The sequence below is a fragment of the Furipterus horrens genome, unplaced genomic scaffold, assembly GCF_987537825.1.
Source record: "Furipterus horrens unplaced genomic scaffold, mFurHor1.1.pri manual_scaffold_8, whole genome shotgun sequence".
Classification (NCBI taxonomy): Eukaryota; Metazoa; Chordata; class Mammalia; order Chiroptera; family Furipteridae; genus Furipterus; species Furipterus horrens.
The window spans coordinates 100,066,786-100,078,411 of NW_028327178.1; the positions used below are offsets into that span (position 1 = coordinate 100,066,786).

The following is an 11,626-nucleotide window of genomic DNA, read 5'->3' on the forward strand; positions in this document are numbered from 1 at the left end:
TGTGCACTGATGAGCCATTGGCCTTTTAAGGCAACTTTGCCTTTGAGAGTTTTCTTTGAGGCCAGGGGAGAATAAAAGAGAAGCTCAGCTTGATGCTTGGAGGGGTGAACCCTTAGGGCAGGTCACGGTGGGGCTTGCAGGGTCAGGGAGTCATGGGGGAAGGCCACCTCAGTTCTGAAATCGGAACACCGGACCACTGACTTGCTGAATAACCTTGGGTGATTTCTGTCTTCTCTGGGCCCCGTGTTCTTTCTAACTATAAAGCATTCAGTCGTGATGGTGCCTAAGGGCCCGCAGCCCTACATCCCCGTGAGAAAGGAGGACAGCTCTTGGCACCATCAGCAGTGATGTAACACGGTGACTGCCATTTCTCTCTGTGAATAATAATTTAAGGGAAAGCCCCACGTTCCCTCCCAGGATGGGGGTGGATAGTTCCTGGTAGAATCACAAAAATGTAGGTCTTGTCCCTTGTAAAACCACAGACCCGCCCTTGGCGCCAGGCCAAGCTGTGGCTACATAAAACGGGCTTGGGCTCAGCTCTCAGTCACACACCCTCCTGACAACATGAGGCCCAGCAGCTTCTTGGTGCTGGCAGTTTTGTTTGTCCTCGGGACGCTGGCGGTGCAGGCAGCTGTCGTGGGAGGTGAGTGGACAAGTGGCCCCACTGGGGCTGGACTGGGTTGAGGAGAGGCTGTCCGGGGAAACCTGGGTCTCAACAGGGAGCATGTCTGGAGCCCCAGGTAGGGCTCCGGCTGACACTTCAGCCTGTGGTCACTTGTATTATATCCAGAAAAGCAGGCAATTGCCCAGCAGACCCCACGGGCTTGTCACCCCGGGACTGAGATACGAGGACTGTTTGTGGAAGAAGTGTTGCTATGTGGCCTTGGTCTCCGATCTGAGATGTGCAGAATGAAGTGCAGAGTCCCAGGAATCTGGGTCCTGGGTGTGGGGTCTCCCCTGCAGGCCTGCCCCGTAAAGGCACCTGAGAGTGATCAGTCATGTAAGAGGAGGTCAGAACCCACAGGGCCTCAGAGATCATGCAGTTTGAAGACTGCAATTTTACTAAGGAGGGCACAGTGACCTAAAGAGGAGGGAGGAATTGTCAAGGCAGTCTCCGGAGCCAGGAGGAACGCAGGGCTCTTCTCCCCGCCAGTGACAATGTGTCCTTCTCACTGGGAGTCACTCCAGTCTGGCATCCCATCCTGAGAGAGCGCCTGGACTTGGAATTGGGGGGTGGCGCAGAGAAGGACACCTGTGGTCCTGTAGGCCTTTTTCCCAAAGCTCAGGGGATCGCCTTCCAAGAACACAAACCCAGGTCAGCCTTGCTGACCCTCCCCCATCTCGGGTCATAATTTGGGGGACACTGGAGTGAGCAGTGGCTGGATCAGGAAGAAAGATGAGATATTTGGCCTTGGCTGGTGTGGCTCAGTGAATTGAGTGCTGGCCCGCAAACCAAAGGATCACTGATTGGATTCCCAGTCAGGTCACGTGCCTGGGTTGCAGGCCAGGACCCCGGTTGGGGAGCACACGAGAGGCAACCACACATTTATTTTTCTCTCCCTCTCTTTCTCCCTCCCTTCTCCTCTCTCTAAAAATAAATAAGTAAAATCTTTAAGAAAGACGAGATATTTGAAGCAGGTATGTGCGGTCTAAACGTGGATACATTTCTTCTTTCAGCACTTCCTTTTAAAGGTCAAGAAGCAGACAAAGGTCATGTGCTGGTCAAAGGACAAGGTCCATTCAGAGGTCAACATCCAGACAAAGGGAATGGTCTAGCCAAACCCCAAGGTCAACACAAATTCCAAATTAAGCCTGGCACCTGCCCCAGGACTCTGATCAAATGCGCCATGTTGAACCCCCCTAATGCCTGTACGAGGGATTCTGAATGCCAGGGAGTCAGGAAGTGCTGTGAGGGCTCCTGTGGAATGGCGTGTCTGAGACCCCAGTGAGGTAAGAGCCAAATGGAGGAAGAAGTAACTCCTGAGGGCATGGAGAAGGCTCAGGGGTGGGGAATGATCCTCGGCTGGTGAAAGGGAGGATATTGGGAGGTGAGGGGGAGGCTGAGGGGTCTCAGAGGCTGTCACTGGGGTCCTAAGAGGGGTGATGTGTGGACTTGGTCCCATCTGCCCCTGCCTCTGGGTGCTTTGACCTGCTGAGTCACGTCTCTGATTCTCCTCTCTCCTCCCAGGTGGATCCGTCCTCGCCGCCCCTGTGAAGTCCCCAGGGCTGCTGTCTGTGGTCCCTAGAGCACTCCCTGTTCCCACACTGAGCATGCCCACGCCTGGGGCGCTTTGTCACGTTGACTTTCTAATAAAACGCTTTCTGCACCATTTGTTCGGTTCCCATGACTTCTGTGTCCTGGAAGCTCCCGGAGGTGCGCGTGCAGCTGGGACTCCCTCTCTCCAGCGAGGGTTGGGGTGAGAGGGCTCCATGGGAGCTGTTCCTGGTGTGGGGAGCACGAGGCAGGAGCAAGAGGCACATAGGGTTTCATATTAGGAATCCAACAATCAACCCAAGAACTCCAGTCTCCGTATCAGCAGGAAATGGAAGTCTGGAAATTTGCGCTTTTTTGTGCCTGCGGTGCCTCCATTAACAACACGTAATTCCTTTGGGTTAAGCAATAGCCTCCCCCAACATTCTATTTTAAGATGCAAGTGAGGAGACAGCACACACCAAGTCCTTGGTGCTTTAGTAGGAACGTTGGGTAGTGTTCTCTAGAGACATAAAGTTGGCGGCAGGGAAGACCTGAGCAGGGACAAGAGAGGAGGGCCCCCATTTTAATCACAGGTTACATTCTCGGCTTGTTCACCCTAGATGGTACTATGTCTTCCCTCTCTGCAGCTTGGTGGTTTTATGGAGACACCAATCCATGCATAAAGCTGGTCATAATCTTTCACTCCCGAATCACAGTGGAGCACACCACCGCTGCCTCTGGGCAAGTGGATGTCATCCTGTCTGGCCAGCATTGCCACACCCTGGACATCACTTTCACTTCCCTTCCTGGAAGTGAGACGCTGCAGCCTTTGGCTTGCTGGAACACATTCTAACTCTGCTCTTCCTCTGTGTCTGCCTCACGTCCATGACAGAGCCTTGGCACGTGTCCTCTGAACTAGTACATGTGCAAATGGGGCAGCTGCAGAGAAGGCAGGGAAAGCAGGCATCTGGACCTACCAGCTTCCATAGGGGACAGGGGCCCAGCCTCCCACTCCCAAGACTGACTGGTGGATACGCTCTAATTATAGAAACGGTGTTTTCATGCAGAGCAGTCAAGAAATGAAAGTGGTCTAAACCGTTCTCATGCCCACTGTGAGCTCCGGAGCAGCTTCTATGTACCTGCCCTCCACTTTGTACACAAGCTCAGTTCCAGACTATAGTTTAACCAACTATAAAAAGGAAGGAGGTTGGCCCTGGCTGGTGTGGCTCAGTGGATTAAGCATCAGCCTGCGAGCCAAGTGTCGCTGGTTCGATTCCCAGTCAGGGCACATGACTAGGTTGCACATCAGGTCCCCAGTTGGGGGCGCAAGTGAGAGGCAACAACACAGTGATGTTTCTCTCCCTCTCTTTCTCCTTCCCCCTGTCTCTAAAAAAATAAATAAATAAACAAACTAATTAATTAATTTTTAAAAAAAAAGGAAGGAGGTTGGAGGTTGGAGCTCGTCAGCCTTCCAAGTCCTCTCAGCTGATAAGCATAGAACCACCTACTGCCTCATAAAAGGCATTTTCAGCTCTGCGTGAAGTGGAGGGGAGAGAGCAGGAGCAATGGGAAAGATAAGAAGTTCTGGGGCTGCAAGAGATTAGTGAAATGACCCAGAGACGCCAGCTGAAGTGGTCAGGAGGAGCGCTGCCATCTTCAAGGCCATGGCTGATTGGGAACAGCTGGGGGTGTGCAGGCTCTCCCAGAGACAGAGCGTTCTCCAGCAGAAACGGTTTTGCGGAGCTGTGACCCTGATGTTTTATCTGCAGGCTCTGTTCTGTGTGCACCCGGAGGGTTGAGCAGCCTGGGTCACTGTGGGTCATGTCATGTGGGGACATGCCTCGGCCACTTCTGAGGCCCTCCTTATCCAGTACCTCCTCATATGAGAAGACTCTGTTCTAGCCAGCCATGTGTGCCTGCCTCCCAGGAGTCCAGTGTGATAAGGGTCTTGCACAGACACCACGCACGTCTCAGCTTGTCCCAGAGGCCCTGAGCCACAACCTTACACTGAATTTGGACCAGAAAGTCCCCTTTGACATAATCCGGACAAATATCCTCATCCTGCAGATGGGGAAATCTAAGTCTAGGGGCACCATCCAAGTTCACACTAGGAGTCAAGGGCAGAGCTGAGGTCAGGAACTACCTATTCTGGTACATTTTTTCTCTTTCTGTAGCATGTCAACAAAGTCAGGAGGACTAGTAGCCTTTAAAAAAAAAAGACTTGTTGATCTATTCATTTTACCTGAACCAGAAATCAAGTTTACAGCAGGAATTCCAGGATAACAGAATGACTCAAACGAAAGTGGAGAATCAAAGATAATGTAAATTTGGGGAGAAGATAAGAACCATTCAACTACCAACGGACACTCCACAAAAGGCCAAGTGTTCTGCATCATTTTGGCATCCTGTCAGTGATCTTTCTCCTCTTCTCTTGCCAATTTACTCCTCATCAGGCAGAGACCTTTGCTGAGAATCTTGGAGTCTTTCTCAAGCAACATCCCCATGAACAACAAAGAAATTTGAAAAACCTCCTAGATAGCTCATTCCCCACTTTTTCCTTCTATGTTTTTTTTGTTTGTTTGTTTTTCTTTTTGCCAGCTTCTTATAATTAGCTCCAATTGCTCTCACTGTCTGAAGTAGCTATGATGTCAAAAAATTGACCCAAGGATATATGACCTGAGAGCAGAACCTTTTATGAAGCTTCTAGACGGGTTCAAATAGTGACAATTTTCTGGAGATGGAACTTTGGAGTAGCGTCAACTCCATGCTCCCCTTCGTGGTGGCTGGGCTGCTGGTTGTCACAGCCGGTTCTTACTGGCTGCAGTGCAATCCTGCTGCTTTCAAGGCTGCCACGCAGCTAGGAAGAAAGGGATGGGAGGAGGGTAGATCCAGCTCTCTTCTTGCTGAGATTCACCTGTTTTTCTTGAATAAACATTCCCTGGACCATTGTGAGCCTTTGGTGGAATTCTAGAGTTCTGAAAAGATTGATTTTTGACAGTACGTGTAAGTGTTCTAATGGCTTTCCGAAAGTGCTTACCCTTGTGGTAAGCCTGTTGTAGAGGCTTGCTATCAAATTAAAGTGAACTTCTAGTCCTGTATCATTATATTCTTCTACCATTAATAGATTAACTGATTAATCTATTAATTAAGTGATTTTTCACATATTTTACTACTGATATGAAAATGATCATGTGATTTTTTTCCCCCTTTAACTGTTTATAGGGAATATTCCATTGACTTACTTTTGAATGTTAAACCAACTATACATTGTTGAAATAACTCCCCACTTGTTCATGTAACATCATTTTCATATATGACAAAATTTGTTGGCTAATATTTTGTTTAGGACTTTTGCCTTTTTTTCTAGCAAGACTGGCATAACGTTTTCCTTGCATGTAATAAATATCCTTGTCATGTTTTCGTATCAAAGTTGCAATATCAAAATTCCTTGAAAACAGAAAGGTCACAAGTGGGTCGTGGAGCTGCAAATAAACACTTTGAGAATAAATGTCCAGACACTTTAAGGTATTGTCCTGTTAAACAAGTTGGAAAGGATTTTTTTTTCTCTCTAAATTTGGACTGAAATGCACAGAGGACAGGCCAAGCTAGAACTAGAAGAAGGCAGTGTAAATGCACGGTGTAAAAAATGCCATGATGTAGCTACGAGACTGCACTAGAAAGAAAAGACAGGAACCTCACATTGATCAGAATGGCTATTATCAGAAAATCAACAAACAACAAGTGTGGGCAAAGTTATGGAGAATAGGGAACCCTGTATACTGTTGGTGGGATTGTAAATTGGTGCGGCCAGTATGGAAAAGAGTAGGGAGGTTCGTTAAACAATTAAAAATAGAATTACCAAATGATTTAACAATTCTACTTCTGGGTATTTATTCAAAGAAAACAAAAATACTAATTCAAAAAGATATATGTACCCCTATGCTCATTAATGCATTATTTACACTAACCAAAATATGGAAGCAACCCAGGTGCCCACGGATAGCTGAATGGATAAAGAAGATGCAATACTACATATATATGATGGAACATTATTCAACCATGAAAAAGAATGAAATCTTGTTATCTGCAACAATATGAATGGATCTGGAGGGTATGGTGCTAAATGAAATAAGTCAAATAGAGAAAGAAAATACCATGTGATTTCATTTAAATGTGAACTCTAAACAAAACAAAACAGAAACAGACTCATAGAGACAGAGAACAAATGAATGGTTACCAGAGAATGGGAGAATGGGTGAAAAGATGACAGCGAATACGAGGTACAAACTTTCAGTTATAAAATAAATAAGTCATAGGGATGCAATGTAGGTACTGGGAATATAGTCAATAACATTGCGATAACTTTGTATGGTTACTAGATTTATTGTGGTGATCCCTTCATAAGGTATATAAATGTCAAATCACTGTTATACACCTGACACTAATAGACTATTGTATATCAACTATTCTTTAATATGGAGGGAGGGTAGAAAGGAAGGAAAAGAAGGAAGGCCGGCCCTGGTAAGGACAATTGCCTCCCATTGCCTCAAACTCATAAAATAAGAATTACGAAGGGCCAGGCCAGCCCTGACGCTCCTTGAAAAGGGGGAAACACAGGCTCTCCGAGTTATGCCACAGAGGTTATTACAGATCACAGCACGTGTGACCTCCGGCGGTGGGAACTACAGCTCCCCTGCCGGCGGCCCCCTGCGTAGCCTATATAAACAGATTGAGCCTCAACGTCCACCCACACAATTCTTTCGCAAGATGAAGTGGAGCCGCCTCTCGGTACTCACCGCGACTTTCCTCCTCCTCCTCCTCTGCCTCCACACGGCGCAGCCTGGATGGAAGACAGGTGCGTGGAGGGCTGTCCTGTGTGTGGTGTGTGGTTGGGGTGGGGAACGTTCCTCCGAGGAGCCCGTGGGAGCAGCTGGCACTGATGCCCAGCAGCGACGCATGGCTGCCCCCAACTTCCCCTGTGGCCTTGTTCCTCAGCCTTGACCAAATCCGGATACTGCCCAGAGTTCACCCTTTCCTGCCCTTTCACCATGTTACCTATGTGCTGGCGCGATAAAGGCTGCAAGAAGGCCAAGAAGTGTTGTTTCTACGACTGTCGATATCAGTGTATGGACCCCTGGTCGAGTCTGGATTGAAGTAAGAGGCCTCACATCTGCCGTTCTTGACTTTGCCCCAGAAACGTTGCGGGAGAAATAGGTGTCCCAGAGGGAGTTGAGAACTGCCAGCACCCTTGGAAAGAAATCACTGTGATCAGAGCTTTTAAGTTGGGATCTGCCCCCCAAAATCTGCCTAAAGGCCATAAAGAGACCTCTTTCCTCTCAAGTGGCATGATTCATTTTCCTGTAATGGGCGTCACTGTTCTCCTGTGAATGATGGGGACATTTGGATGAGATTATCTCTAAACTCCTCAACCGTTACTGAATTTTTATTATGGCGGTTTTCAATTGCCCTTGTTTTTCCTTCCAGTTTGTAATAACGAATCACTTTCCTTTTCACATTTAAAATGTGAAGTAAATGATCATGAGATTATATAATTCCTTAGGATGGCTTGCTTAGAATTCCTGATCCCCAGGCCCCGATTCTCAGAGCTCCTGGGAGGAGAGGGCCTAGAAGGGTTCAGACCACAGTGGTCTTGGGACCCAGCCCATGTCCCCTGCATGGCTTGAGCCCTCTTATATCTCTGGTTCTGTCTTCTCTCCTCAGGTAGAAACCCCTTCTTAACCAAGCCTGAGAAGACACTGGTGGTCTGGGCTCAGACTTGGATAACTGATATCCAGTACTTCCACGTTCTCCTCACCCACAAGACTTCCTTTCATCAGAGTTCAGCGCTTATTAACATGATAACAACACAAAGGAATAAAGGGTTATATGTTTAAAGCGACTGTCCTTGAAATACTGTGACTCTCTCTTTCTCTCCCTTCCCCCACACACATTTCTCTGTCTTTAGCCTTTTGGGGAAGATCCCGTAGGGTTTATAAAATACAAAAAATAAATAAAAAGATGAGGTGCAGTGTTTCCCATATAGTTTTGATCAATTCCTGCACTTCTGTTTTTCTGGTATGTTTCTCTCTTTCAGTGTCTTCTCATACTCAGATTCTCTGTTGGTCAGATCCCAAAATCTGACCTTGAGCCCTGGGGCATTTTGAGTCATACTTTCTGGGTTTGGAATCCACGAGATAGAAGACCGAGGTTTTTTGCTACATTTTCTCTGATACTGCTGCTGGTGACCTTTCTGCTTGTTGGAATAGTAGGTCCTAGGACTGGATTTGGGACTTTGGATTGGAAAAGGAGGACAGTGCCTTAGTTCTAGGCTACATTTAGGGTCTAAAATTTAGACCATCATAAACCAGGAAAAGAAAGTCTTATCTGTTGCTCCGCTTAACTATCCTGACCCTTAGTTTGGGGGTTGAACCCCTAATCTACCCAATAATGAAGTGTTATTTAGCCTTGTATTTTCTCACTTTCCGCTCTGTGACTGTTTTGAGTAGGGGTCACACAGGGATTTCAGATCATGGAGCGTAATCTTCAAATTTTTATTTTTGTTTGATTCATACATCTTAAACAGTTTTTTAAAAACTGCATAGTCCCTAGAATGTTTCAAGTTGACATATGATATTTTCACCGCACTCTACGTAGTTGCAAGTGATAAAATTTTAGGTCTGTGATAAATATTGTCATTTAAATAAAATGGAGAACTCACTCTTTTTAATTTTTCTAAAGGAATTTAATTACCAACTTCCTTTGATAGTAATTGCTATTAGAAAAAAAAAGTGTTTTTTCTTTTCCTAATCTTCTTCTGCCTCCCCACTTTCTTTCCCTTCATTGCCTGAACAATTCAAAGCAAAATAAACGGTGAGTGGGTTAGTCTGGGACCTTCTGAAAAGCAGAAGTCAAGCCAAGAGCAGATAATGAAGAGTTTATTGGGGGAAATGCCTGGGAGGGGTCCATGAGAGATGAGACATCCCTCAAACCATGGTGCAGGGCTGACTCCTGCCACTGAGGAGGGAAAGAGAGAGGGATGTGGAGCAAGTGTCTCGAACACAGTACAATATTAAGAAAGTGTCAGCTAGACTTGAGAGATGGGGATTGAATTCAAGAGATGGGGATTGAATTCAACTCACCTCTAGGACTGGTTCAGAGAGGAAGGGATTCCTGGGAACCTGAGGGCTGGCTGTCTCTTCTTTTCCCACGACCAGAGCTCAGTCAAGCCCTTGCACTGGGCACCCCAGGCAAGGGAACCCTGACAATAGGGATCAAGGTCTTGGTCAGCACTTCATCTGGGAGGATGTGCAGACTACCTGCAATGATCCTTTGACTAAAGAGCTCTGTCTGCCACATCCGCTCTGTCCATGTTATACCTGTCTCACTCTCAGTTTTGACATTTCCTTTGTTCTCTTGTTCCTCATCTCATTCCCTCTCTGTGTCTATCTGGTTTTTAAATTTTTTTCTGGTTCATTTAGCCCTGGCTGGTGTGGCTCAGTGGATTGAATGCAAACCTGCAAACCAAAGGGTCACCGGTTCAATTCCCCATCAGGGTACATGCCTGGACTGTGGGCCAGGTCCCCAGTTGGGGGTGCGCAAGAGGCAACCACTCATTGATGTTTCTCTCCCTCTTTCTTTCTTCCTTTCCCTCTCTCTAAAAATAAATAAATAAAATCTTTTTAAAAATGTTTAAGACATATTTAAAAAAACAGATGAATCAGAAACTGAAACCAAACTAAAGAGCCCTCATTTGTGGTTATATTTTCATACCCTGATAGGCACAGAAAAATTAAAATAAATTTATGTGAATCAACATAGAAACAATTCACCCAAAAAAAGTTTATTGGGAAAATCAGGTTGCTTATATAATGTAAAATATATATATATATATATATATATATATATATATATAATAGCAAGCTGTTTGTGGGTATACACCAAAGGATACACACCAAATGCAGGATGGTGGTTTCTTCTAAAGAAGAGGAATTGAAAATAGGACTGGTAGTGTTGGTTTATCTTTAAGATTTATTACCTGAAAACCAAACAAACATATAATACCCTCACTAGGTACTTCTAGTATCAAATTTCAGGGTAAAACAAATTTTTCTGGTCTTCTTCCAAAAGCTGCACACAGCAAGAGAAGCAGAAACTCAAAACCTATCTTGATGAAACTAGGAACCATCTGTACCCATTGGCTACAGTGTAGAACTGGAAATTGAATTTTCAAATTGGAAAAATGTTAAAGCTAACAGTTTGCAGCGGAAGCTATTTATGCTAGAAAATCATTTCAGTTCAAGAAACTATTGGGGACCAAGAATGTAGCTAAGAAAGCATAAATCTGGCCTGCAAATTAAAAAAAACAAAGGGGGTCTGAAGCCGAGAGGAGAGACCCTGCAGCAACAGCTGGACCTACAGGTGACTAATCCTAGTGATCCCCAGTATCCACGGTCCCCGCTTTTTCCTGGGCACACAGCTACGCTGAATTTCCCGTCTTCCTTTTCAACTGAGCATAGTTCTATGACTGGATTCTGGTCAATGGCATATCAGCGGTAGTGATGTGCTCCAGTTTGGGACCTGGGCCATAAAACTCCTCTCTCACTCTCTGCCTGTGCACGGAGAGGAATTCAAGGACCCAGAGGAAGGTGTAGGTGGAAGGAACCTGGGATCCTGAGTTCCTGTGTGGATCACAGCTCCTCCCCACTTGCTTGGGACTATGACATGAGTGAGAAATATATTATCTTTTTAAAAATATATTTTTTATTAATTATGTTGTTATAGTAGTTCCAATTTTTTTCCCCTTTGCTCCCCTCTGCCCAGTATCTCCCTTCCCCCAGCAATCCCAACCCCCTTAGTTCAGGTCTATGGGTTGTGCATACAAGTTCTTTGGCTTCACCCTTTCCTATATTATTCTTAACTTCCGCCTGTCTATTTTGTACCAACCGATTATGCTTCTTAGTCCCTGCACCATTTCCCCATTTTTCCCCTTCCCCTCTCCCAGCTGATAACCCTCCAAATGATCCCTATACCTATGATTCTGTTACTATTCTGGTTTGCTTAGTTGGATTTTGTTCTTATTTTTTAGATTCAGTTGCTGATAATAGTGAGTTTGTTGTCATGTTGGTGTTCATAGTTTTGATCTTCTTTTTCTTAAATAAGTCCCTTTGACATTTCATATAATAATGGCTTGGTGATGATGAACTCCTTTAGCTTTACCTTGTCTGGGAAGCACCTTATCTGTCCTTCCATTCTAAATGATATCTTTGCTGGATAGAGTAATCTTGGTTGTAGGTCCTTGCTTTTCATCACGTTGAATACTTCTTGCCAGTCCCTTCTTACATGCAAAGTTTCTTTTGAGAAATCAGCTGAGAGTCTTATATGCACCCCTTGTAGGTAACTCTCTGCTTTTCTCTTGCTGCTTTTAAGATTCTC

General features: G+C 45.6%; 1 protein-coding gene and 1 long non-coding RNA gene across 2 annotated transcripts; both read left to right on the plus strand.

The window, feature by feature from the left end:
* The first annotated feature begins 546 nt into the window (after positions 1 to 546).
* Positions 547 to 2,332, plus strand: PI3 (peptidase inhibitor 3). Its single transcript, XM_090285293.1, has 3 exons — positions 547 to 643; positions 1,678 to 1,950; positions 2,189 to 2,332. The coding sequence occupies exons 1-2, from the start codon at positions 565 to 567 to the stop codon at positions 1,947 to 1,949; spliced, it is 351 nt and encodes a 116-aa protein (XP_090141419.1). The 5' UTR covers positions 547 to 564; the 3' UTR covers position 1,950; positions 2,189 to 2,332.
* Positions 2,333 to 6,937: 4,605 nt separating this feature from the next.
* On the plus strand, positions 6,938 to 8,089 carry LOC150003620 (uncharacterized). The gene is made up of 3 exons (XR_016512673.1): positions 6,938 to 7,049; positions 7,190 to 7,348; positions 7,916 to 8,089. It is a non-coding gene; the product is annotated as an uncharacterized LOC150003620 (long non-coding RNA).
* The last annotated feature ends 3,537 nt before the right edge of the window (positions 8,090 to 11,626 follow it).